Genomic DNA, 26,803 nt, shown 5'->3' on the forward strand with positions numbered 1-26,803 from the left:
TTCCAAAGGTGACTGTGAACCCCTAAATCTCTGCCATTAAACTCAGACCAAGTCTATCCCCACTCAGCTCCCCCTTAGTCACATCGAGGAAGAGAGTGCCATTCCACACCACCAACAGGAGGAGAGTGACAGAGAGAGTCAGAAGGAAAAGAGGCAAAAGTCCTCTCCAATTGAAGCTAAAGCATCTTGCTTTCACAAATTTTACTCAAAAACATACTTTTCTGTGAACACGTTGCTCGAGCCCTTGCCAGGAGCCCTAACACTTAAGCTTCAGGAAATCCACGTGGGCTATGAGTAGCCTTAAAGTAAAACCCTTTACTTGGAGGTAAGTTGTGTGAATCTCTTCACTGCCACCAGGAGGAACAGAAATGCCACTGGGTCTGAGAAATAGACCAAAGGCAAGAGATAATGGTAGGCCCCCAAAGGATGGAAATCAATACATGAAGTGACTGGTCCGTCCAGAAGGAGATGCGAGCAAGGGAAGAGAGAGGGACGTACTTAAAATGGGGGCAGACAGGACCCGAGGAGGTGGAGGCTTGTGTGCAGGTGGGTGGAGTCCAATGATGAGGTGTGACTAACAGTTGGGGGCGGGGCTAAAGACTAGGGTGGCCTAAATGACAGACGAGTGGACTCTACAGCCCAGGACCATGGCCACACAAAATGTGAGTAAGGCCCTTACAGGAGGGACCTGCCCAGCGGATGGTGGGCAGTGTCTAAAGGTGACTGGGGGATTGGAACTAAGATGGACAGGGCCTGGACACAAGAGGGCAGGCCCACCTGGGCTAGGCCCCCTTTCCTCCCAAGACCACAGGTGGGGATAGGAGTGTCAGGGTGCGCCACTGAGCATCTGTGTCTTCTTCCTTTCCCCCACTCAGTTAGAGAAGGCAGCCATAAAGATTCAGTCATGGTGGCGTGGCAACTTGGTGCGCCGGACGTTACTGCACGCAGCACTCGGGGCCTGGGTCATCCAGTGCTGGTGGAGGTCGATGCAGGCCAAGATGTTGGAGCAGAGACGGCGCCTGGCACTAAGACTCTACACCTGCCAGGAGTGGGCAGTGGTGAAGGTGCAGGCACAGGTTCGAATGTGGCAGGCCCGCAGACGGTTCCTCCAGGCACGCCAAGCGGCTTGCGTCATCCAGTCTCACTGGCGCTGGCATGCCAGCCAAACCCGAGGCCTGATCCAGGGCCGCTATGAGGTCAGAGCCAGCCGGCTGGAGCTCGACATCGAAATCCTCATGGCCTAGGGTGCTGGCAGAGCCAAGGAGACTGGATCTCTCTCCCAATAAAGCACTTACTGACCACAGACTTGCCCTGTGGCAATTAGACCCATGGATGAGGGCTCAGCCCCTAAATCTCCTGCCTTCCACTCAGAAAGATTCCCTGGTGTGGCCTAGAGCCCTTGTCCCCAGGGCACCCACCCTAGACTCCTGCTCCTAACAGCATACCTGGCCAATCTTGCATCCAAAAGAGATCCCAGGGCCCAGGTCAAGCTCTAATGCCTCAGTCAGTCTGATTTCGGCCCCTTCCACAGTGGGGTTCGGCACTGGGCTTTATTTTTCTGAGCCCCTGCCTAGGCATCTCCATTCAGAGTAGGGCACCAGGGAGTCTGGCTGCAGCCAGGGCCGGCTGGGAAAGCCAGGATTCCACAGGCCTGTGCTTGCCAGGGCCCTCCGGGGCAGCACAGTGCTTGGCAGGGAGCCAGGCGGACAGGGCACCTCAGCTGAGCAACAGCAGGACAGGCACTGTGCCTCCAGGCAGCCGGGGAGGTGAGGGGGTAGAGTGAGGGGGAGAGAAAAAGAAATCAAGAAAATAACCCCATTTACAATACCATTTAAGAAAACACTTAGAAATAAACTTAAGAAGTGAAAGACTTGTACACTGAAAATTATAAAACATTGCTGAATGTTATCGAATAACAAACAGATAAATAAGGCCGGGCGCGGTGGCTCACGCCTGTAATCCTAGCACTCTGGGAGGCCGAGGCGGGTGGATTGCTTGAGCTCAGGAGTTCGAGACCAACCTGAGCAAGAGCGAGACCCCTGTCTCTACTAAAAATAGAAAGAAATTATCTGGCCAACTAAAATATATATATAGAAAAAATTAGCCGGGCATGGTGGCGCATGCCTGTAGTCCCAGCTACTCGGGAGGCTGAGGCAGTAGGATCGTTTAAGCCCAGGAGTTTGAGGTTGCTGTGAGCTAGGCTGATGCCACGGCACTCACTCTAGCCTGGGCAACAGAGTGAGACTCTGTCTCAAAAAAAAAAAAAAAAAAAGAAACAGATAAATAGAAAGACATTTGTGTTAATGAATTGGAAGAATTAATATTGTTAAAATTTCCATACTAACACAAAAATCTACAGAATAAATGTAATCCCAATGGCATTCTTTACAAAAATAGAAAAAAACAATCAACAAAATTCACATGGAACCACAAAACTTCAACTAGCCAAAGCAATCTTGAGCAAGAAGAACAAAGTTAGAGGCATCTATCTGATTTCAAAATATATTACAAAGCTATAGTATCAAAACAGCATAATACAAACAATCAGACCAATGGAACAGAATAGAGAGCCCAGAAATAAATGTGCACATTTATGGTCAATTGATTTTTAATAAAGGTGCTAAGAACACACAATGGGAAACCACAGTCTTTTCAATAAATGGTATTGGGAAAATACCATTATGTCATACCATATACAAAATGTATTAAAAACTTAAACATGAGACCTGAAACTGTGAAACTACTGGAAGAAAATTTAGGAAACATCTTCTTGACGTTGACGTTGGTCTAAGCAAAGATTTTTTTGAATATGACACCAAAAGCACAGGCACAAGAGCAAAAATAAATGGATTACAAACTAAAAAGCTTCTGCACAGCAAACAAACAATCAACAGGCTGAAGAGACAATCTACAGAATGGGAGAAAATATTTGTAAATCATATTTGATACGGAATTAATATCCAAAATATGTAATGAACTCAAAGAACTCAGTAACGAAAAAACCAACAGACTCATTGAAAAATGGGCAAAGGACATGAATAGACATTTTTCAAATGGAGACATACAAATGGCCAAAACTTATATGAGAAGGTGCTCTACATCACTAATCAACAGGGGAATGCAAATGAAAACATCACACCTGTTAGAATAGTTTTTTTTTTTTTGGAGACAGAGTCTTGCTCTGTTGCCTGGGCTAGAGTGCCGTGGCATCAGCCTAGCTCACAGCAACCTCAAACTCCTGGGCTCAAGCAATCCTCCTGCCTCAGACTCCCAAGTAGCTGGGACTACAGGCATGTGCCAACATGCCTGGCTAATTTTTTTCTATATATTTTTAGTTGTCCAGCTAATTTCTTTCTATTTTTTTTTAGTAGAGATAGGGTCTCGCTCTTACTCAGGCTGGTCTCGAACTCCTGAGCTCAAATGATCCTCCCACCTCAGCCTCCCAGAGTGCTAGGATTACAGGCGTGAGCCACCACACCCAGCCTAGAATAGTTATTATCAAAAAGATAAAAGACAACAAGTGTTGGCAAAGATGTGGAGAAAAGAGATCCGTTATACACTCTTGGTAGCAATCCACTTCTTGGCATATATCCAAAGAGAAATTAAATCAGTATCTTGAAAAAATACCTGCGCTCCCATGTTTACTGCAGCATCATTCACTATACATATGTATATAAATATCCCCTATATATCCTATATATATCCTATTCATATGCATAAAATACATATGATATTTTCTGTATCCTATTCATATATAATGGAATATTATTCAGCCTTTAAAAAGAAATAAATCCTGCCATTTGCAACAATATGAATGAACCTGGAGGACATTATGCTAAGTGAAATAAGCCAGGCACAGAAAGACAAATACTATATGATCTCATTTATATGAGAGATCTATAAAAATCAAAACTCAAAGAAGCAGAGAGTAGAAAGGTGGTTGCCAGGGCCTGGAGGGGTGGGCAGGGAATGGGAAGATATTGGTCAAGGGTACAAAGTTTCAGTTAGACAGAATAAATAAGTTGTGGAGATCTACTATACATCATGGTGACTATAGTTAGCAATCATGCATTCTTGAATATTGCTAAGAAAGATCATAAATGTTCTCACTACCAAGAAAAGAAAAACTGTGAGGTGATGAAAACTGGCTAAAATGGTAAATTTTATGTTATGTATAATTTACTACAATTTAAAAAATCAACTATATTTTTATATACTAGGAAGAAACAACTGGAAAATGAAGTGATACTTCAATAATATGATTTGCAATAGCATCAAAACAACCAAATGCCTAAGACACTGAAAACTACAAAACTTTGCTTAGAGAAATTAGAAAGACTGAAATAAATGAAAAGATATGCCAAATTCATGAATCAAATGACAATATTGTTAAGATTATAATTTTCCACAAATTAATTTATATATTTAATACAATCTCCCCAAAATTCCAGGGGGTTTATTTTTTTAAACTTGAAAAGCTGAATCTAAAATTTATATTAAAATGCAAAGGACCTAGAGCAACCAAGACAATCTTGAAAAAAAAAACCACCATAAAGTTGGAGGGCTTACTTTTCCTGATCTCAAGATTTACTATAAAGCTACAGTAATTAAGACAGTGTGGTGTTTATTAGGATAAACAAAGAAATCAATGAGACACAATAGAATCCAGAAATAGACCCACCCATTTATGGTCAACTGCTTTAAGACAAGGGTACCAATATAAATCAGTGGGAGGAAAAAGAGTCTTTTTAACAAAAAGTGCTGGAGAAACTGAATATTCATATGGGTAAAAAAATAATATTGACCCCTATCTCACACACAAAAATTAATGTTATGTACCCCTATAATCCCAACTACTTGAGAGGCTGAGGTGGGAGGATCACTTGAGCCAGCAGTTGGAGTCCAGTCTGGGCAACATAGCAAGACCCCATCTCTAAAAAAAAAAAAAAAAAAAAAAAATTGAGAAGGACCAGAGACCTAAATGTAAAATTATAAAGTTTCTAGAAAAAAATCAGGGGAGGATTAATGTCCATGAAAATAGCAGAGTAGGTGGCTTCAAGGGCCACCGTTAAGTGTGCTTAAACACCACGCCTGCCTCACTGCTGTGGTTGAGTGTGGCTGCCATGTGTAAGTGACAGGCCACGCACTCCGCAGCCCAAGGCCAGGCACAGTGTGCATCGGCACCAACACCTCTTTTCTTAAACTTGAAGGGATCTTTCAGGAGGAAAATATCTTGTGGTGAATAAATGTATGTAAAGTTCAAGAATGTCTTCAGTCTTACTTCTGATTCATTTTCTTCAATTAGAGTCAAGTATAATTAAATCTTCTCTAAAAAAATAGACATATGGTATGATCCCATTTTTATGAAAGTATTTCTATCTCTCGTTCTATCTGTAAAAATGCATAGAAATATGTCAAGGATGCTGCACCAGAAATGTTAATGACGGTTATATTTGAATGATGAAACTTGAGGTAATACTTTTATTTTCTTTTTGTACTTTGCTGCAATGCTGAAAGTGTTTGGGGGGAGCATATACTGTTTTCACGGAACGAATAATTTTTCTTTTTTAAAAACTGACATCCTGGCAATAGCCCTCAGGGTTTAAAGCTTCCGTGCATTACTTTCCTCCTTCTGCCCCCATACCCTCCCCGCACCGTCTCCTCCACCTCCCTCTTCTCTCCCTGTTCACCCCCCACCTTGCACACACACCCCGCTTTCCCCTCCCCCTGCTCTCCCCACATAGGGCCTCCCTCCTCCAGGGTGAGAATGTCTCATCTCTCAGGGCTTAACACCCCCACCCCAGCCCCTGGGGGGAGGAGGGGTGGGCTCCTTTCTTTTCTCTGCTGGAACTCGGAGTGGGGACATCTTCAGAGGGCCTTGGGACCCTCGGTGATCCTTCCTTCCTCCTATCCCTCCCACAACCCCCCACATCGGGAGAGCAGGGCGAGCTGCCAGGCTGGGCTGGGGCAATGGCGGGAGAGCAACGTCTGCCCTCAGGATCTGGGTACAGTGGAGCGTGAATCTTATTCCCAGCTCCAAGCCATCCATCAGCCCCACCTTTTGTTCTCAGCACCTCTGCCCAATACATCATCGACTTCCTCTTGGATTTCAATATTCTATCTCAAGGCTCTGCTCCTGGACAGGGCCCAAATGTGGGAAGCTGTCCCTCTTCGGAGCTGCCCTTGTGACATAACTGTTCCTCTCCTCCCCCCAGGCTATGCCAAGATGGGGAGAGCTGAGAGCAGAGTGGCCTGAACCACCCTCACCCAAGCTGCCAGGACTCGTGGTTGAGTAAGACAGAGCCAGGCCCACCCAGACAGGCTGAGGGCTGCCCAAGGCAAGGCACAGGTGAAAGGATGGGAGTGGGGCTCAGGGGGTCTTTGAACAAAGGCACAGGAGAAACACCACGCCCCGGTGTAAACTCTGGCTACCCAAGCAAAGCAACCCATTGGTAATAGTCGTGGACAGTCAATTCACCACGATGGGTGGCTCCCTAGGGTGGGAGAGAGCCCCAAATGCTGGTGCCCAGAAGGGGCAGGGCTCTCCTCTGAGGACTCCAAGTCTAACATAAGCAGACCCAAAAAGGACCCTTGTGCCCCTATCGCTTTCCCAGGCAGAGGGGTCAGGGCTTTGTGAGACATGGATCGTGGTACTAGGGCGGAGGAGATCCAGAGACATAAGCCCAGGCACTCAGGACTGGGAGGAGGACTCGAGGTGAGGGGAGCTGGTAGGGCCTGGTCTCAGTGACATGTGGTACTACTGAGAGTTGAGTGAAGGCCTAGACTCGCTGCCCACAGCACCGGAAGGGCGGGTGGGAGAGATCATGGAATACAGGGGTGGGGACTGTGGATCGAGGGTTGGAGCTGCCGAGAGAACAGGACAAAATATAAGGAGCCGCTCTCACAAGTGCAGGGGAGAGAATTGGGGGGCAGGTGGAGGAAAGGGGCGTGGCAGGCAGACATGCCGGTGGTCCTTAGGAATTCCTCACCCACTTCCTGCACTCCTCCCCTGACCCCCAGGCCTCTGGTTCTTCCCTTGGGATGGGTGGCAGGAATAGAAGGAGATTCCTCACCGAATACCCTTCGTACCTTTTTAGCTGTGAGCTAAAATGTTCATTACTACTTGTTTTTGTTGCTGTTATTGCTTCACATTTTAAGGAAAATACCCCTGAGCCATGTGAAGAAGTGCTGCTTTTTGGGTACAAGGGGACCACAGCCCCATCGTGGCTTGTCCAGGTGCTGGGGAGGATGAGCAAATGTCCCCTGGGTGCAGTTTGGCAGGGAGAAAAGGCAGGAAGCAGGGGCCGGTGCTGCAGGTCCCGTGGGTGTAGTGCCCTGGTGCCCGGCCACTGGGGGCTGCACCAAGGCCTGTGTTATTCGGGCCCAGGGAGCTAGAATAGAGATCACCCCAATAGGGTTGCCAAAATTAGCAGATAAAAATACAGGCTGTCCAGTTAAACTTGAATGTCAGATAAACAACAAAAAATTTTAGTATAAGTATGTCCCAAATATTGTGTGGGACACAGTTATACTAAAAAAGCATTCATTGCTTATGATATTCAAATTTAACTGGGCTTTCTGTATTTTGGTTGTCATCCCTCCATCCCAGATGTTGGTTGGAAAGAAGAAGCCATGCCTACAATTTTTTTTTCATTTTTCTGTTTCTATTTTTCAAATTGTAAACCCAGATTTTCACAGCCTTGCCAGCCTGTGGATGCAAATGAGCTCACTCAAAGAGAACAAGTGTCCCTGGCCTGCACCTCTCCTTATACAGGACCTTGTCCCTCGGGCAGTCTCGGGGCTCCCCCAAGGCTGCCATGTTCTCTTCTGGTTGGGTGCCGGGTGCCCTCGGCCATGTGAGGGCAGCTGTTGCCAGGCCTGAGCCATGTGCCTTGGCGCCCTCTGCTGGTGAGCCCCAACAGCAAATGCCGGAGGTGCCCAAGGGCACTGGGCTCCACAACCCGTCCACCAGGCCAGAGCTCCACCGGGGACTGGAGAAAGGCTCCCTTCCCTGACTCCTTACCAGGCCTGACAGCAGGTGGCCTGTCCACCTGCCCCTCCTCTGCCCTCCCTGCTTCACCCTCCCTTGCCACAGCCCTTTCTGGCTGCAAGTGTGCCAGATCCCAGGAACAGGCCTCCTGTTCCCTCTGCATCAAATGCTCAGCCTGGCTCCATACGGATGGCCAATGGCTCCTCCAAATGCCAGGCAGGCCAGCCATGGACAAGCCTACCATTCCCGGGGTCACAGCCAGCTGGCCCTCCTGCCCCACCACCCACACTGTCCTGGAGGCTGGATCCCCAGGGAAACCTCTCCCCTGGGCGGCCAGAGGAGCCTGTCCATTTAAACCTCCTGCCCTCACCCGGGAGTGCCTGGGCCAGTCTGCAGTGGCTCCTTTTAAGGGAACATGATTTATTCCTTTTCCATCTCCCCTCCAGGAATGGTTGGGTCTGTCTTGGTGGCTGGCAGGTCCTAGGATCGGGCACAAATCAGAGTCAAACACTAGCAGAATGAAAGTTGGGAGGCTGAGGAGGGTAGGAGGGGCCTCCCTGGGTCCAGGGCAAAGAGTGATTTTTTTAAAATAAAGACACTTTATTTACAGGTAATACAAAATAAACCACAGGACAAACTACTGTGCAGAGGGAGGAACGGCCCCCACAATAACCACCCTCCCTATCCCAGAGTAACTTATATAAAAAATAAAAAAGGCCCTAGAATTGGGGAGGGGCTGGGCTGGAAGCACCTTTGCTGGTCGGGATTGGGGCCTGCAGTCCTCAGCCACCCCGCTCCAAGGCAGAGTGGACCCTGGCTCGCTTCCCTCTGAGCCCCGGGGCTGGCAAGGAGGACACACAGCTGCGAGGGCAGTTGGTGGTCATTGCAGAGGCTCCCTGGCCAAGGCCCCTGACTTCTGACTCTGAAGGGTTGGGGCAAGTAGGTGGGTAAGTGACTTTGGGGGTGAACATGGGGTGGGCATTATTGCAGTGCTCCAGCCACCTTCCTCCTGGCCCTGCACACGGGTCTGCGCTGGGTTCCAGGGAGCAGCCATGTCAGGGCAGGAGTGTCGGGTCTTCAAAGCGATGATGTTGTCGAGTCTACCACCTCACGGCCGTTGCAAACAGTGGGGACAAACTGGGAGCCAGAGCCTAGGAAAAGGAAGCTGGAGGTTGGGGCTGACCCTGAGGCCCTCCAAGGAGGACAGGCAGCAGGGGAAGCAGAGCTGGGGAGGGAAGCATCACCCCTTCTCTCCCCACCTCTCCTGTCACGTCATCTGGGGGGTACCCCACCCTTAGGCAAGAAATCTCACCAACCTGAGGAGTGGCCCCCATGCCTGAGGAGCTGGGGTGGGAGAGGGTACAGGTAGAAAGGGGAGCTCAGGACGCTAACCTTGGCCAAGGCTGGAGCTGGCCCTGGCAGCGGCACTGCCAAAGCGGCTGGTGGGTGCCCGGTGGCTAACCACGTTCTTCTGAGGCTGGAAGAGGATGATGTGCAGCTTGGGTGCGAAGAGGCAGCCAAGCACCACAGAACCGCTGAGGCTGACCGACACGCACATGGTGGTGGTCTGCACCTGCAGTGGGTGAGTGGGCGAGCAGGCACAGGTCAGGATGAGTCTATCCCAAAAGCCGGGACCTGACCCCAGACTCCCTGCCTGGGCTGTGGGGGAAAGGGTGGGGGAGACCATAGCATCCAGTACTGGGCCACGATCCATGTGCCAAGTCCCAAAGGATTTCTAGGAAGGTTGGGTACAGCCCTAGGGGCAGCCTCAGTGGACCATTTTCCCAGGGAGACCAGAGGTCCAGCTGAGGGGGTGGACATGCAGGGGTGAATGTACGCATGGGGGTGTGTGCATGTGTGGGGGAGGTGCATGTATGGAGGGTGTGCATGTGGATATGTGTATATCTGTGTGGGTGTATGTATGAGGTTAAGTGTATACATGTGTGTGAGTATAAGTGTGCAGGTGTGAGTATGTGATGCATGAGTACGGATGCATGTGTAGGCAGGGAAATGTGTGTGTACCACGTGTGCCAGGGAGCGTGTGCGTGCATGTAGAGATATGGTGTATGTGTGTATCTGCATGTGTGCAGGTATGTGTGTGTTGGTGCACAAGTGCATGTGTGAGCATGCATGTGTGGGTACCGTGTCCCAGGTGAGACTGTAGCTGCCTATGATTGGCATGCAAATGCAAATCATATGCAAATGCAGGCTGAGTCAGAGCAGATTCCCTCCCCAGCCCTGGTCTCCACCACTCAAGCAGGTGGCCCAGCAGGTGCAAGCAGAGCAGCCAAGCCCAGCAGTCCTTGGCCCCTGGCACTGTGCCACCACACCTCTGTCCTTGGGAAAGGGCCTTTTCCAGGGCTTTCACCTCAATTTTCCTGCAGTTCAGACCCTGCTCTGTTCTCTTAGGCTGAGACCTTGGGCAAGAGATTGAACCTCCCTGAGTCTTTGTTTCTTCATCTGTAAAATGGGAGAGCCATGGAGCTTACTCCAGAGTCATGAGTCATGAGGATTAACCAAGATGATCCTCTGATCATTCAGAGCTCAGCTTGTCTGTCACCTCCCCAGAGAGGCCTTCCCTGACCATCCCATCTGAAGTGTCCATTGCCCCTGGGAGCTGGGGAGACCCACTCAGACACTCAGTGCCAGCTGGAACACAGTGTGTTTGGAAGCCACCAACTGGGATACATTTTCACCTGCCTTAACCTTTCTCAACCCTACACCGTGGACCTCCTTCCCCAACCCCCTTTGCTTCACTTTTCCTGCCTTCCCAGGCTTCATCTCTCAACCCCTTCTGCAGCCATCCTGTCAGTGGCAGGTGACATCCGAGTCCTGAAATCTCTTCTCAGTTCTCTAACTCAAGTTCCCCACCTCCGTGGCCATTTCCCTAGGCCCCACTCTGCCCTTCCCTAGGGTCCACACAAGCTGTGGGCCTCTGAGAGTGCATTTAACCTTTGGAGCCTCTGAGCTATCCAGTAGATTAAATAAGACACCAGGAAACAGAGGGTTTGGTGTCCTACCCCTTCCCCCCTCTGTGGCAGGTGGCTCACCCGGTAGTCGCTGGAGGTGACGTAGAAGATGGGCAGGAATGCCAGCCAGATGATGCAGGTGGTGTACATGGTGAAGCCAATGAACTTGGCCTCATTGAAGTTCTCGGGGCACTTGCGGGTCTTGAAGGCATAGAGCGTGCAGAGCGCAATGAGGAGCACGTTGTAGGCCAGCGAGCCCAGCATGCTTGCATCACGGTGGTTGCAGCGCAATGTCACCACCTCCCGCCGCTCAGGGGCTGTCTCCTTGCCTGTGCCCGGTGCCTCTACCACCAGCCAGGCAGCCACGATGAGCAGCTGGCCTGAGATAAGTGCCAGGCAGATGGCCACCTGCGAGGCGGGGCTGATGAAGCGTGGCCGCTGGGCACCCTCCCGGGCCCCGCCGAAGATGCGCGCAATGCGGTTGGTCTTGGTGAGCAGGGCTGAGTAGCAGACAGAAAAGGCAGTGCCCAAACCGAGGCGCCGCAAGGTGCACACTGCTGTGGATGGCTTGGCAATGAAGATGAAGGTCATGCAGTAGCAGAGGAAGACACCACCCAGCAGGATGTAGCAAAGCTCCCGACCCGAGGCCTTGACCACGGGCGTGGCATTATGCCGCACAAAGACACCCAGCACAAAGAGGGTGGCCAGGGCACCCAGGCAGGCGATGGTGACAGGCCCTATGGCCCAGGCATCGCCCCAGCGAATGTACTCCTGGGGCAGCTCATAGCAGCCAGTCAGGCTGGCATTGGGCCAGTAGCCCAGGCCGCAGTCGGCGCAGGTGAACTCGTCCAGCCGGTACTCATAGGGCTGGCACGGGATGCAGAGCCAGCAGCAGACCTCGCCCGGCTGCACGCTCTTCACCTCGTTCTGGAGGCAGGGCTCACTGCAGCGAGACGCAGGCAGGGGCCCGGCCGAGGGGGAGGCCCATGGGATGAGGCTGGTGTCCAGGGTCAGGCCTTCTGCCCAGTAGCCCACCTTCTGGTAGCGATAGCGCCCACTGCCTGCCCGCAGATAGGTGAAGATGTTGTAGCGTCCAATACCATCACCAAAGCGGTCGAAGCGGACCTCATTTTGGGTGTCTGCTGGGCGGAAGGGGGCTGGGATGGAGGAGGGAGAGAAGAGAAGGTTGCACTGGTGGGTTATCCTCATATGACCTCAGCCCCCCACCCTAATATGGAACCCAAACCCCAGAGCAAAGGCCATCATTAGCCCTTCTAAACCTTACCTTACCCTAACACTAGAGCCTGTCTTGACCCCAGCCATTTTTCTAAATGAGAGATTACAACAAATTTTTACCCTAAACTCCAACATCAATCCCCAACCCTGAATCCCCAAACGTAATCCCAGCCTTAAGGAACCATGCATCTCCACAAACCTAATGCCCACACCAACCCCCCAACCATGACTCCCCACACTCAACCTTAGATCTAGTTAGTATCCAACACTTTCCAACCCAGGCCCCAAATCCCAACTTTATCACAATGCTTACCACAGCCCTCTCCCTAGACTTAACACAGAAACTCCAGGGCTACATCCAGCTTTGGGTACAATCCTAGTCCCACTAATCCTACCAACAACCCCAGCTCCAGTCCCCACCAGTCCTAACACTCATCCCAGCGCAAACTGAGCCCCAGCCTCAGTGGTCACCTGCAACCACTGCCATTCACCAGAATATGCTCAGCAGCTCGAAAATCACCTCCACTCTCCACCCTCACTCTCCCTGACCTGTGAACCTTGCACCTCCCAGCCAGGCTAGGAGCCTGGACTACAGCCAGCCCTGGTCCCAGGGAGAACTCGGGGTTTGAGCATGCAGATGACATGCGTAAGGGGCCGTGAGTGAATGGTACAGCCTAGATTCAAACCCCGTCCCCCAAGCCTCTGCTCTTTCTACCTAGCCTCAAAGTTCTCAAAGTCTAACTCTAGCCCTACCATACATTCCACTCAAGCCCAGCAGGCTGAATTTAGCCTTGTTTTTTTTTGTTGTTGTTGTTTGTTTTTGAGACAGAGTCTCGCTTTGTTGCCCGGGCTAGAGTGCCATGGCGTCAGGCTAGCTCATAGCAACCTCAAACTCCTGGGCTCAAGCAATCCTCCTGCCTCAGCCTCCGGAGTAGTTGGGACTACAGGCATGCACCACCATGCCCGGCTAATTTTTCTGTGTATATTTTAGCTGTCCATATTATTTCTTTCTATTTTTAGTAGACACAGGGTCTCGCTCTTGCTCAGGCTGGTCTCGAACTCCTGAGCTCAAACAATTCGCCCACCTCAGCCTCCCAGAGTGCTAGGATTATAGGCGTGAGCCACCGCGCCGGCTAGCCTTGTTTTTTTAACATCAACCCAGCTGGACCCCAGACCCAACCCTGACTCAGCATAATTCTGAAGGCCAGTCCTGTTGGAGTCACCGTTCATCTTAACCCTGGGCCAGTGCTTCTGAGCTTGTCAGCTCTGGCGTCCTCTCCCACTGTTCCCACGGGGATTCTTCCTGTAGCATGGTGATGATTCTGAAGCACTCGTGTTTCTTAAAAATGGTATTTTTATTAAAATAACTTTTGGTTTCAAGAACTTTGGCCACTTTGAGTAGAAAATTTAAGATCAGGAATAGAAATTTTCCTGAAGCCAGGCACAATGGCATGCCTACAGTCCCAGCTACTCAGGAGGCTGAGGCAGGAGGGTCGCTTGAGCCCAGGACTTTGAGGCTGTAGTGTTCTATGATCGCACCTGTAAATAGCCACTGCAGTCACTGCACTCCAGCCCGGGCAACATAGCGAGATCCTGTCTCTAAATTAAAAAAGAAAAGAAAAGGCATTTTCCCTGTATATAGAGTGTCATCCTGATGCCCACCCTCAACCCACCCTGATTCTGACTGTCACTGTTGCCTGAACTTGAGGTCCTCTGGTCTTCACCCCCGGCAAGATAAGGAAAGAGGAGATAGAGGGCAAGGCCCAAGCAGGAGCCAGAGACCCTTGAAGTGGCAGGACCAGGCCAGAGGTCTTCTCTCTGGAAGGGTCTCCGAAAGTGGAACCTCAGTCCTGGCTCCAGCTGGAGTCCTCTCTGCCTAGCTGTCCTTGTCCTGGCTCTGACACCAGACCCCAGAAAGTCCTTTACTTCCATTATGCTATGTTTTCTTAGCCTAGCAGTGGAAACTGGAGGCCTGCTGCCCTCATCCTCTGAGAGCCAGCAGGCCGATGAACACTAGCCAGACCATTACCATCAAATTTGACGTTGAGCACAAAGTCCTTGTAGAGGCGGCGCCCGTTGACTGGCCGCATCGCGTCACAGAGGCGAGTGGTGTTGGGACAGAGGGCGCGGTGCATGTTGTGCAGTGCGTGGGCCATGGCATACACTGCATTGACCACAAACATGATCTTGGACTCCTGCTCAAAGGGCACAGCCTGCAGAGAGTGGGCTGCGCAGTCTCGCTGCCGGAAGCTGCAGCGGAACCTCTGCTCCCAGAACTCACGGAACCAGGGGTTCCGAGTGTTGTTCCAGGGGTCCAGGCTCTGGAAGTAGGAGGCAAAGTCTCCAATGGGGTAAGAGGCCAGCTCGATGGTGATGGCGCCCTCAGCGGCCCCCTCGCTGCCTGCCACCACACTCTCCAGGGCCCCCCAGCCGTCGCTGGCCACCCAGGTGAAGCTGGCGTTGAGGCGCTGGGCGGCAGCAAGCAGCTCACGGGCATCCTCAGAACGGGTGAACAGGACAGCCACGCGGGCACTGGGCTTCTGCAGCAGGGCTCGCATGACACCCTCAAAGGCCGCACGGCTCATGGCACGGCCCACTTTTTCCGAGGTGGCCACGCAGATGTTGCGGGCACGGGCCTCCAGCTCAAAGGCCTCAATGCCTGTCTCACCATAGTCACCCTCAGATGCCACCGTGGACACATAGGTCCAGTTGAAGAAGCGGAGAATCTCAGCCATGGCCTTGGCTTGGTAGAAGTCAGGGGGCACTGTGCGGGCAAAGTAGTCGTAGCGGGACTTGTCACTCAGCTTGGCACTGGTGGAGGCGTAGCTGATCTGCGGGATCTGAAATAGCCGCAGGAGGTTGGCCACCTGGGGGAGGGGTCGAGAGGGAAAGATCAGAGGCCAGGTCAAACACGAGAGATAGATGCATCCCCCAGAGCTAGCAGACTTTTATGTCAATTATCCACAAGTTCAGCAAAAGGCCTGCATCCTGACTTGATGAGTCTTCCCCCTGGGGTAGGGAGTTTTCTACTCCTTCCCAAACGCTAGGAGAGAGAAGACGCTGGGCCCAGGCACCATGGTCCTGAGTCACACCTGATACCCTCTGCTGTCCCTCTTCAGACACATGGCAGGGGAGCCAAGGGAAGGCCTGGGGTAGAGAGAGGTTGGCACTTTGCTACACCAGGGGCAGAGGGAGGCACTAGATGGCATCTGGATGGTCTTCAGCTCTCTACTTGTTTGGGGGCAGGTAACCCTTCCCCAGAGTCAATCCTGATGGGATGATGGAGAAAGAAGTAAAAAGCTTCCCCAGGAAGAGAGACCCAGATCTGAGGGTCTGATGGCCCTGGTAGCCCAAGGCTTGGTCTTCACTGGATGCGTGAGCCTGAAATAAACAAGGTTCCCTGCTCTACCACTGGCTGCCTCAGCAACCCATCTCCCTCCTTCAAGTCCTGGGCCTGCCCATAGGAGTAGAGCCTAGCCAAGGACCTGGTAGAGGGTGAGTAGGTGAAAGCAGAGCACGGCCCATGTTCCACACGAGAGGGCTAAGTCTTGTAATGCCAACTGGACACAGGCTGTGACTCTGACCATCTAGGGTGCAATGCCCACTCCTACCCTTTCTACCTTTGTGTCCCTGGAGTTGGCAAACTGAGCCTCAGTTTCACATCTCTGCCGGCTGAGCAGATAAAAATGGCAATGCATGGGAAGCCACAGTGCCTGGCATACAGAAGATGGTAGGGATATGGGCAAGAGAGAGGGCAAGGAATGAGGAGGAGTCATTAACAGGCAGGCACGGCCTAAGGATGCAGGGCTGGGCCTTGTGTTGACCAGGACAAGGGAAAAGCAGACCAGTGCTGAGGTGTGGGCCCTGCTCCAGGAGGCAGGCAGCTCAGGATGGCAAGGAGGTAGCTGGGCTCCTAGACATAAATGCATGGGGCCCTGAAGGGAACAGTAGAAAGGCACACTGGGAAAGTACCCCAGAGGCTCCTGAGGACATCAGCAGGTAGGAGGCTGCCCACCCATCTCTGCCCCCAGCCAGGGCTGCAGATGTAGGTGCTGGCATAGCTACACCTGTCCAAGCTGCTACCTAGCTACCTCTAGTAGCAGGGAGTAGCAGGACAGATAATCCACTCCCAGCAGTGGGGGGAGTGGCCAGGCCTCCCCACCCCAGGCCAGAAGCTGATTCCATGGTTCAGATTCCCATGTCTGCTTCATTTCTTCTGAACTAACATTCCAGGTTGGGGTTCTGGCCCTATCCCTGATGGCAGTGCCCTCAGCCAGCCTCCGAAAGGAAGCTGGGGCCCCAGCCAAGGCTCCCTTATGTCCCCCAGCCCCAATCCTAGTTCTGGCCTCATCTTCCAGCAGCATATGAGGGGCATTTGTCAAGCCCGGGATCTGGGTGAAAAGTGGGACCCAGTCAGAGAAGGGGAGGACCACGGCTGGGCACAACCCAAGGAGCAGATGAGGGACATCGGTGGGGCCAGCACCCTCTGCGGAAGCTGAGCAACAGAGCACCCTCTGCTGGTCCCTTGTGGCACAGCAGGAGGTGAGAGGGACACTGATTCCCCACCTTCCCACCTCCTCAAATTCTGTACCCCCTGAAGACCCTAGGGCACCCTCTCCCCTGCCCCCTTCTCTTCCTCCTGTTTCTCTTCCTGGCCACTCCTAGCTACTCTCCCTCCTCCCCTCTCCAATCCAGGAAGAGATGATCTGACAGATCAGGGGGCCGTTGGCCGACAGCCCTGATTTCATACCTCTCCTCCGCCACTGCCTTGACTTGTGGCATGCCTCTCTCTGAGCCTTGGTTTCCTCATCTGTAAACTGGGTTAATAATAAGAGCAGCTAATGTTGACTACGCCTTTATAACTTGCCAGACCCTTTAAAACATGCTTTGTATGTATCACCTCAGTAATTTCCACTACAAACCTAAAAGTAGAAAGGAGGGAACCGTGACACAGAAAGAGAAATAACCTGCCCAGCATCATGCAGTTAGTAAGCAGGGAACCAGGATTCAAATCCAGAGGGCTGACTCCAGAGGCCTGGCTATTTAAGCCTCTCAGCATTGTTTAAAATCAGGGTTACATGTGGTGGGAGTAGGGTATTTCTCTTGCGACCTCTAAAAAGCAGCCCCATTATTGACGAGGGCACTTTCTTAGTCTTCTGTAAAAAAACTACTGAAAGGAAGCTTCTAGTTCTTCCAATGCATGTCAGCCCAGGAGCCCCTGATCAGTGGGAATTCTGGGTCACCACCTCTGGCCTCCCTCCCAACTCCCCATTTGGGCAGCCTCCACATACCTGGATGGAGACGTCACTGTAGGAGCCACCAATGACGCCAGTGATAGCAGTGGGAGCATCACTGTGGGTGGCATAAGAACCGTCAGGGCAGATGTGGCGTGAGCCATCGGCACCACGGCTGAGCGAGGCACGCACAAAGTCCAGTGCCTGCTCCAGGGCGTGTGTGTCCTTGGAGCAGCTGTCGAGGATGTGCGCACCCAAGCGCACGCCAGGCAGCAGGTGCGGGTCGCGGTTGATGCGGTCCAGTGCAAAAAGCATGGCCTCCAGGCGCTGGATGCCACGGTGCTCATTGACAGGACCACAGTCCTCTGCTGGGCCACCCTTCTGGTGCACTGGGAACAGCCCCCCCAGCACCAGGTCCCCCTCCACGGTCAGCACCTTCTTGGCCGGGCCCTCAGCCACAGCACCCCACAGCAGCAGCAGTGCCAGGAGCCCAAGCAGCGATCCCATGGCCCCAAAGGGGATAGATGGCTCCAGCAGACCTAGGTCTCCAGGGGATGAGGGTAGAAGCAGCAAAGGCAAAGAGAGGAGGAAACAGGGACCAAGAAAGGACAGACAGGAAGAGATATGAGAAGGGACCCAGCTCCTGCAGAGAGATAGAGAGATGGACAAACAGACAGGGAGAAGTGGAACCTGGAAGCAGCTGCCCCTTTTGACTTTGCCTCCCCTTTCTCCCACACCCGTTTCCTAGGTACTCAGGAGCCAGGGAGGGGGTGGTGTCACTAACAAGGCTGAGGAGCTCCTGGGACACCCCTGGGCCTATCTCTCAGCCCTGTCCTAATCTGGGCTGGAGATGGGCCCTGTGCCCCTACCAAACTCAGCAGTAGGGGAGGGAGGCAAGGAGTGAAGGCACAGGCGGAAGACAGGAGACCCCAGCCAACATCTAGCCTTCTGTAAAACAGAAGGTGTCCAAGACCTGCACAAACCCACGGGACCCTGAGGTCAATACCTTTGCAAAAGAGGCCATAGCAAAGTTACAAACATAGAGGCCCAGTCCCCATCCTGAGCCTTGAATTTCCAGAGAGGGGGCACTGCTGTCTGAGGATCCACCAGGGAAGAGAGAGGGAAGGGTCTCTAAGTGTTTGAACAGCCTCCACCTCCTGGGGATACTGGAGCCCAGGGGAACACCTAAGGGTCCCAGCCTCTGGTTCTTAAAAACCCATTCCCAGAGTGTCCCAACTGAGGAAGGAATAGAGACCCTAAGCCCTGGGAGTGACAGCAAGGTGGAATGGCTGGCCCCAGGGAGGGTACCCAAGTGGCCACAGGTCCTAAGTCAACGAGGCAAGTAGATGTGAGCATATGTGCGTGTCAGGGGTGGGGACAGTCTCCCAACAGTCCTGCGGGTGAGAGTTGGACTCCCTAGCTCTACGTAGCAGGCTGTTTGAGACTTTGTGCCTCCGTTTTCTCTTCACTCCAAACCCAGCAGAGAAAGTCACCATTTCCAATCTCTCCATCGTCAGCTCTGGGGCTCTGTCCACCCTGGCCCTGACCCTCAGAGAGCCCTCCCTCCCTCTGCCACTCTGCATCCTGTCATCCGTACCCCAGTTGCCTTCTCAAACCCCCCCACGCAGGCTCTTACAATCACGCAGGCTTGGAAAGGCCGAGAGAGGGATACACATCTCTCTTCAGAACAGGAAAGGAAACTGAGGCTGAAGAAGGGCAGCAACTAGTTCGAGGACCCCACATCCTGGCCACTGAGACTGGGGCTCCTCACTTTGCCTCCTCAGCTCCCCAGAGCTTATGCCCGACTGGTGCCAGGGCAGGGGGACTAAGCTCCTATGGGGACCCAAAAAGAAGCAGCTCAACCAGACAAACAGGAGAGAAACAGGGATAAAGACCAACACAGATGGGGACAAGAACCCCGATGGGGGCTGAGGCCAAAACTAGTCAAGACCACAAGCCTCCCACAGGGGAGGCCCGAACAGAAGCTCAGAGGCAGGGAAGGGGACAGAACCCAGGAGTCGGGCAGCTGAGGGCCTGGGCCACAAAATCTGGGCAGGGAGCAAGCAAGCCCGAAAGGCTGAGACAAAGACGGAGGCACAGACAGAAAGAAGGACCAGAGGACGCTGGAGCAGGAGGAACCGGGGAGCGCGATGCAGGGCGTGCGTTCTCTGGGGAAGAAAGGTGGGACGCCTGGGGCTGTCTTCCCGCTTCCCGGAGCTCCCAGAGAGCGCAGTCTGGACGCCCGGGCTCCCCAGAACTCGAGGGCCCGCAGAGCACCGGGACGTGGGGTCAGGGCGGAAAAGGTTGGCAGTGGCCGCGGCACCACGGGCTCACCCTACCTGGCGCGCCCGGCTCTGGCGCGGAGAGAATCGGAGTGGAGCGCGGCGCCGGCTCCGGCTCCCGCTCGCTCGCTCGCCGGCTCTGCGCTCTCCGCTCTCCGCCCGCCCGCTCGCCCAGCCGCTTTCAACCGCTGCCCGCCCCGCCCCCGGCCCCGGCCCGCCCCCAGCCCCTCCTCCGTGCTTCCCCACTCCGGGTCTCCTGCTCCCAACCCGGCCTCCGCCTCCCTCCAGGCACCGCCACCGCTCCTGGCCCTCAGCCTCCAGCTGCTCCTGCTTTTCTCCGGACCACCGGGCCCAGAGCTGTCCGCTTCGTGGTGCTGAATCCCCGGGCGCTCTCCCTCTGCGCTGGGGCAGCTGCCTCGTGGCCCCTTTGGCCCCATAACCAGGCTGTGGTCCCAGAGAACAGGAAGCGGGGGCAGGGGGTAAGGTCATTGAGCTGGAGAGGTACGCATGGTGCTATGGGTTCCCGTCTGAGAGAGCGGCAGAGCTGGCCCCTAGAGTCTCAGAGGATGGGTAAAGGGGCAAGTGAGAGACAGGTGGAGTTCAGCCTCCCCACCCAGCAACTTCAGCTTGGTTCACATCCCAGGCCTGAGGTGGGGAAAGGTGTCTTCAGCCCCACATGATAGCTTGGACCTGAGTCACCAGGAGTAAAAGACTGGGGAAGGGGAGGTCAGAGGAGGATGGAGTCTCCCTTCCCTAGATGACCTTTAAAGCTGCTACCCCCACCCACTAATCCCCACTCCTATGTGCAAAGGGTATTTATGGCAAAGAGATATCAACCTATGGGAGGCAGGGGTTGCAGAACCAGGGACTAGGGTCAACCCTGAGGGACACACTGGGGCTGCCAGGGGGATCTGGGAGGGGAGGGGGCTAGGGAAAGGCTCCTGGAATCGGCTGCTGCGTAGGAGGAAGCGAGAGCTGGAGCCCGAGCAGAGGGAGGACAGCTCTGAGAAGATGCTCTTGACTCTTCCCTCCCACAGCAGGATAGGGAAGGACACCCCTGGATAGGGGGTGGTGGATAAGCTGCAGTGCCAGACTATGCTGAAGGATTTGGGGGGGATGTGAGGGCCTGTGCTATCTGCCCCCAACATGTACATGTACTGACAAGTGCTAAGGGGCACAGCATCCCTACAAATGTTCCCCTGGCACTGCCCTTTCTTCCACAGGTGTCAGTGGAAGCAAGGCCAGCCCAGACACATGCTGAAGAACATGCCAGGCCCAGGCCCCTCAGGCACACACACCCACATGTGTGTGTGGCAGTTGGGGAGGGGGCATCACCAAAGACAAGCTTTTCCCTGGACACAGAAACCCAGTGCCCCACTGCTTTGGAAAGAATGCAGCTTTGAAACAAAACAGACACACATCAAACCCAAACCCAAACTCAGTCACTAATGGAAGACAAGGTGGCAGCAGGATGAGGGTTCAGAGCTGTCAGACAAGGCTGGGGAGACAGACGTGCTGTCTTCCAGCTCCAGCTCTGCCACCGGCTGCTCTCACCCTCTCTGGCTGGCTCAGAGCAACCGCTCCCTGGGGTAGGTGAGCGATGGGCCCAGCCTCTGGAGCAGAGGGGTTGACAGCAGGAGGGTGCTGAGGTGAGAAGACTCACACAGCTCTCCCAGCCCACTCACAAAGTCAGCCTCAGAAAAGACACAGGGCTTTATATATAAAGATATGGCCACACACAGCACCAGCCCGAGAAGCCTGCAGCAAGCACACTGCACAGTCCCACGGCAGCACACGGAGATGCAGCCACACACACAGCATTGCAGCCACCAATTCCTTCTGTGCACACAGACAAGGACACAAACCCAGCCTTACATACACAGTTGCACATGTGGACATGACCACACACACAGTACACATGAACATACCACGGACAGCCATATGGACAGCTACACATGTGGACACCTCCTCCAAGCACATGTCAACATGCCCGCACACACAGCTGTACATGTGGACACAGCCACATGCATACAGCTGTATGTATGAACATGGCCACAAATAGCTGTATACATGAGCACATCCACACATACTGCTGTAATCATGGACACAGCTGCACAGACCCATAGCTTTGTATGTGAACATACATATAAACACACAGCAAAACACAGCTTTACACATGAATACATGACTATACACACACAGTTCTACAGAGACACACAGCCACACACAGCAGTCTATGGACAAAGCCCCCCGAGAGACGCTCCCAGCTAGCTGGCTTCACCTGTGTATACAATACAACCATATACAGTTACACACAGCCATCCACTCAAATACAACTATGCCTAGCCACAACCACAGCCTGATGTTCACTTGGGTACAGCCTCACCCAGGAACACCGCCAGCAACCCCATCCATGGTTACAAAGAGTCAAACGTGAGTATACATGTACACATGCACGCGCGCACACACACTTACACGAGTGCTGGCAAGCACAGCAGGGACGTCCTCACCTGCTGAGGAGGTCGCAGCGTGAGCACAGGCACTCCCAAGCCACAGACACAAAGGCATCCCTTGGAGGCAGACACAGGCAGACTGCAAGCTCCCTATTGCCGGCCCTGGAGGGCACCACACGCTCAGCTCTCACACCCCTTGCCCTGCTCTGCCTGTACTCTGGCAGCTGCAATGGAGGGGAAGTTGCCCATTGGGGTCACAGAGCAGGGAGTGGAAGATCAACAACCCTCCTCCTCCCACCCCAGGATACCTGGCCATTTCTTCCTCTCCTTGTGCTGGGGGCACTCCTGCCTACTCTCAGCCTATCAGCACAGGGCTCCCCAAGGCGGAAATAACAAACAAATATACAGGCCAAATCCAGGTGAAACAAGAAAATCATTTGCTTTATTCTGGGTCCTGGAAGTTCCAACGTGAGTCTGAAAAAAAAAACCACAACAGAGGCGGCAGCCCCAGGGGCTGGTACAGAAAACAGTCCCTGGCTCTTCTGGCCCTGAAAGCTGAAAGGGCAGTGAGGAGAAGGCTTAGCAAGAAGTCTGTGATGGGGGAAGTCAGGTTCGCCAGGCACCTCCAGTCTCAGCCTGGGCCAGGGTGGTGAAGGAAGAGGGCCGGAGAGTCTGCTCAGTTCCTTAGCAACTGCACCACAGGAAGGTGTGGGCCACAGGTTACTCCTTGCCCTTCTCAGGAGTACTGGGCTCCCAGGGCCACTTGGTGGCCCCCAAGGGCTCAGTCTCAGGATCCAGCTGTGGCTCCCCCAAAGGCCCCTCACTCTCCAGGTCTAGTTCCTCAAAGGATGAGCCACTGGCGCCCGACTCGCTGTAGCTGTGCTCACTGCGAGTGTCACCATCATCCCAGCGGCGGCTGCTCGCCCCAGGGGACAACGTGGTGACTGAAGTCTCCCGGCTGCCAGGGCTCACCTCCAGGCTTACAGAACTTGTGTCACTCATTGTGTCAGCTCCTATGGCCAGGATAAAGGGAGCACAGGTTAGCCAGGACCACCCCCACCCCCTCTCCTCCAGGGAGAGGAGAGAGGCTCTCTCCCACCAACTCAGCAACTCAGCACACACACTCCACTCATGAATAATACAGCCACCCCTGACTCAGGAGGCTCATTCCAGTTGCCCTCTGCCCTGGCTGGAGCTGCCCTGATGGGGGCTGCACTGACAGGGAAGAGGGAAAGAAGGGGCACAGGCAGCTGTGCACTCCTCTCCCTACCATGAATTAGCCTCAGCTCCCTGCACTCCCACAAAGCCTGCTGCCCTCCCCACAACATCCATTAAGGGCCACTTAGCCCGGAGGTGAGGAGCTGAGGTAGAACAAAGAAACCCAAGTAGTGTCCCCTCCAAGCCCCATCTCAAGCTTGGAGAGAGGTTTGTCCAGGGCCAGCTATAAAACATTGCCCATAGGGCATGAGGACTGAAGAATGGATCAGGAGCCCTACTAGCCAGCCCCCTCCCCCATGAAGGGCTCCCCAAGGAGCAGCATCCAGGCCTCTGGCCCACGTGGATAGAGAAGTCCTGAGAAACACTCAACCAGTTACAAGGAAGGAAGGTGCTGGGATGAAGCATTTTAAGGGCTTTCTCCCCCTATACCTAGGTTGACCCAGAGGAACCCTTACTCACCCCCACCCCCACCCACTGGTGCTTCCTGAGCCACAAGGTAGCAAAGGGGGACTATGAAAGTACTCTGTTGGAGAAGGCCTATATGCCACCCTTCCTGTGTGAGGGGAAGAGGGGCAGCTGTCGAACATCACAAAAGGTGAAGGGTGGACCAGCTTCCGCAGCTGCTGTCTCCATGGTGATGGAGCCCAAGCCAGGCACAGCTGGGGACTGCTTGGCATCTAGATTCAGCCTAAAGCTTTTCTTGAGCCTCAGCTGAGGCCTAGGGTGGGGATGGGGGGATTTGGGGCCTGTTCTCCCAGTCCACTTGGCCCCTAGAAGATGGCTTTTGGACCCTCCTACTGGCAGAGGTGAGGTAAGCCCTGGAAATGCCAGGCTGCTGGCCCGTAGTTCTTGCTGGAGCCCCAGGCTTGGCTCCCAGGGTGGAGGCATGTGAGGAGGGTAGGGGGAGCCCAAGCTAGGCTGAGCTTTGAATTATGGGTAGTCCCTTCTGACCTGAGGTCATGACTCCAGGCCCTCACTCACTCCCTAAATGATGATCAGTGCCCCAGGGGCTGCAGGCCTGAAAGGAGCAAAGGAGGGGGATAGTTTCTCCCCAGCCCCATTACATTGTCATAGCCTACCTGCCCACCCACCCAATGGCTCTCTTGAGATCCCAGTTACAGTAAAGTGCCTGCTTCCCAGTCAGCCTCCTCCTCCCTCCCAGCTCCTGGGCTAGGAGTGATCAGAGGAAGGAGCCTAAGGGTGCCTGCTTCAGGCCAGGGCTCAGCATGATGGGATAAAGACAGCCCCTGGGGACCTATGGATACTTCAAGCAAAGAAGCCTGAGGCAGAGAAGTGGCATCCCTACAGCCCCACCAAAGTCCTATGCCTGTGTCCCTGAGGAGAAGATGCCAGGCAAGGCAAGGCAATACCTAAATCCCCAGAGCTGCTGGGGCAAGGGATGTTCACTCCAGTCCCACTCTCCCTCTCTGCCCAGAGCCAGTGCAAAGAGATCAAATATTCATCACCTCTCCGGAGCTAAATAATACATCAATGTAATAACAGGCACAAGGCAGCTAATTACCCCTTTCACCTCCCAGCCCAAGCTGGGGCCACAGCAGGGAGGCAGGCAGGGACAGGCCAAGCCTTGGGCAGCCATGCACACACCATATACTGCTGTGTAAGTGGCATGCACCTGGCAGCTGACACCCGGAGTCCACCCCGCGTGTCAGGACAGGCCCCGTTAGAGGTAGGCAGACTCCTCAGCCCCCACACCAGGGAGTAGGCAGGCAGACTGGTGGGAAGGAGGACAGGCCGAGAAGCTAGGGGGTATGGGAGCTACAGCTGCAGCCAGCTGTAGCGGGTGCTGGGCAGTCCTTCAACACCCCTGAAAAGCAGTGTATGGGAGGAAAAGAAGCTGGCTGGGTGGGCAAAAGAGCAGGAAGGCAGGCAGCAGAGGGAGGTCACAGAAAGGTCAAGGCACTCTCCCTTTCTGTCCTGGGGGCTGCTTGGGCCTGCTGACCTTGTGCCATGTCCTGTGCCCACAGTAGGGACACTGAAGATTGTCTGCCGGGCATTACCAGGCAGAAGGGAGCAGTACCCCATGGAGGTAATTAAGTGGCAGATGAAGTTAACTGTGTTAGACACAGGCCCCTAGGGAATACAGACTGCCTCCTAGTACCCTCCTGCCCAGCCCCTGCTGACACATGTCTCTCTACGGTGACCTTGGCTATTAAAGACTGGATGGGCACAGAGTCTGCTAAAGAAGAAGGGGAAGAGGAACATTCCCTCACCCCACAGCCCCGAACCACTCCAAGAAGTCACATACTTCCAGAGTCATACAAGGCTCCACTGGGACAGACAAGAATTAGGCCTCCTGGGTCCACCTGAGATATTACCAGCAGGACCCCTTGCCTCTTGACAGTCTGGGGTCACAAGTCATGGCAGAGGGACGGGCTGAGAGCAGCAAACAGCCTACTGGCCTGGACCTGGATCATTAAGGCTGCCAGCAGGTGCACGGCTGGCTCTGGTGGAAGGTGCCAGGGATTGATCTCCTGGCTCCCCTCTGCATGCTCCCTGGTTGTTCTACGGCAGGGAGAAAGCAGCTGGCTTGGGGTGGAGGAGCAATACTGGGGGATAGGAGAACACCTTATTCCTCTCCTTACCTTCCAGATCCAGTGCCAATCATACTTCCTCATGAGCCCCACCCAAGTGTCTCCTTTCCTGAGCAGCCTCAGCCCCCTCCCATGGGCATCCAGCTGTCTGTGATCTGTGTTTCCAAGGGCACTCCTGTTGCATCTGAAGAGAATCCAGGCAGGGTCTTTCTATCTGTGTTGCCAGGAGGTAATGTGTGAATCCACAATTATGTAGATCCATGTTTCTGGAAACAGGCAACTCTGCATGTGGGGCCTGGGGTAAGCGGGTCTCCTTCCTCCCTCTGCCAAACATTGCCTGGCATGCACAGTGCCAGCCCAGACAGGGAGGAGCCTCCTCAACCCTATCCCTGGATGTCCAGAAGGAAGGGGCTCCAGGCAAGGCCCCACCCTCATACCCCCACCTTCTGTACCTGTGCCGTCCGTCTGGGCATCATTGGCCTCCAGGAGCCCCCGGCATTTCCGCTCCATCTCCTTCACCTCAGGCACATAGAAGTCTCCCTGCCGTGCCAGCGGGCACATGAAATGGATATGGTCTTGCTGGTAGATCTCCAGCCGAGGGTGGGCACACAGCTTCCGCTCCTAGCCAGAGAGTAGTAAAAAGTGGAATGAGCTCTACAGGTCTCCTGACTCACTTGTACCTAGGTGGCCCCAGGAACTATCTATTGTCTATTCCCTCCCAGGGGCTGGCTCTGCCTCCCACCCCAATCTCTTCCAAGTTCAAACCCCTGCTGAGGGAGGCACACCTACATCAGCAGGGCCCCACGCTCCAGGGTGCAGTGGTCTGAGGAGGCAGAAGTCCTGAGGACAGTACCCTAGGGCAGGTGCTA

At 53.7% G+C, this 26,803-nt stretch overlaps 3 protein-coding genes across 7 annotated transcripts in view; 1 reads left to right on the top strand and 2 right to left on the bottom strand.

Moving 5' to 3' along the window:
- Positions 1–640: 640 nt before the first annotated feature.
- On the top strand, positions 641–1,301 carry IQCF6 (IQ motif containing F6). 2 transcript variants are annotated; one of them, XM_045530096.1, is made up of 2 exons: positions 641–719; positions 876–1,301. In XM_045530096.1, the coding sequence occupies exons 1-2, from the start codon at positions 648–650 to the stop codon at positions 1,242–1,244; spliced, it is 441 nt and encodes a 146-aa protein (XP_045386052.1). In that variant the 5' UTR covers positions 641–647; the 3' UTR covers positions 1,245–1,301. The 2 variants fall into 2 exon arrangements, with proteins under 2 accessions (XP_045386052.1, XP_045386053.1); XM_045530097.1 differs by having other exon boundaries at positions 648–662.
- Positions 1,302–8,570: 7,269 nt separating this feature from the next.
- Positions 8,571–25,843, bottom strand: GRM2 (glutamate metabotropic receptor 2). 3 transcript variants are annotated; one of them, XM_045530099.1, is made up of 7 exons: positions 25,839–25,843; positions 19,769–19,850; positions 17,487–18,072; positions 14,225–15,062; positions 11,041–12,116; positions 9,383–9,563; positions 8,692–9,141 (listed from the first exon to the last, which is right to left on the bottom strand). In XM_045530099.1, the coding sequence occupies exons 3-7, from the start codon at positions 17,934–17,936 to the stop codon at positions 9,068–9,070; spliced, it is 2,619 nt and encodes an 872-aa protein (XP_045386055.1). In that variant the 5' UTR covers positions 17,937–18,072; positions 19,769–19,850; positions 25,839–25,843; the 3' UTR covers positions 8,692–9,067. The 3 variants fall into 3 exon arrangements, with proteins under 3 accessions (XP_045386056.1, XP_045386057.1, XP_045386055.1); XM_045530100.1 differs by lacking the exon at positions 25,839–25,843 and having other exon boundaries at positions 8,571–9,141; positions 19,769–19,865; XM_045530101.1 differs by lacking the exons at positions 17,487–18,072; positions 25,839–25,843 and having other exon boundaries at positions 8,571–9,141; positions 14,225–14,516; positions 19,769–19,865.
- The window catches only part of TEX264 (testis expressed 264, ER-phagy receptor), a 30,888-nt gene continuing 26,663 nt past the window's right edge, over positions 22,579–26,803 (bottom strand). For both annotated transcript variants that reach the window (XM_045530102.1, XM_045530103.1), the window contains exons 5-6: positions 26,387–26,555; positions 22,579–23,177 (exon numbers count right to left, since the gene is read on the bottom strand). In XM_045530102.1, the coding sequence (XP_045386058.1) occupies positions 22,885–23,177; positions 26,387–26,555 (462 nt within the window). In that variant the 3' untranslated portion in view covers positions 22,579–22,884. The remainder of the gene's footprint in view (positions 23,178–26,386; positions 26,556–26,803) is intronic.

This window comes from Lemur catta, chromosome 18, assembly GCF_020740605.2.
Source record: "Lemur catta isolate mLemCat1 chromosome 18, mLemCat1.pri, whole genome shotgun sequence".
NCBI classification, from domain to species: Eukaryota; Metazoa; Chordata; class Mammalia; order Primates; family Lemuridae; genus Lemur; species Lemur catta.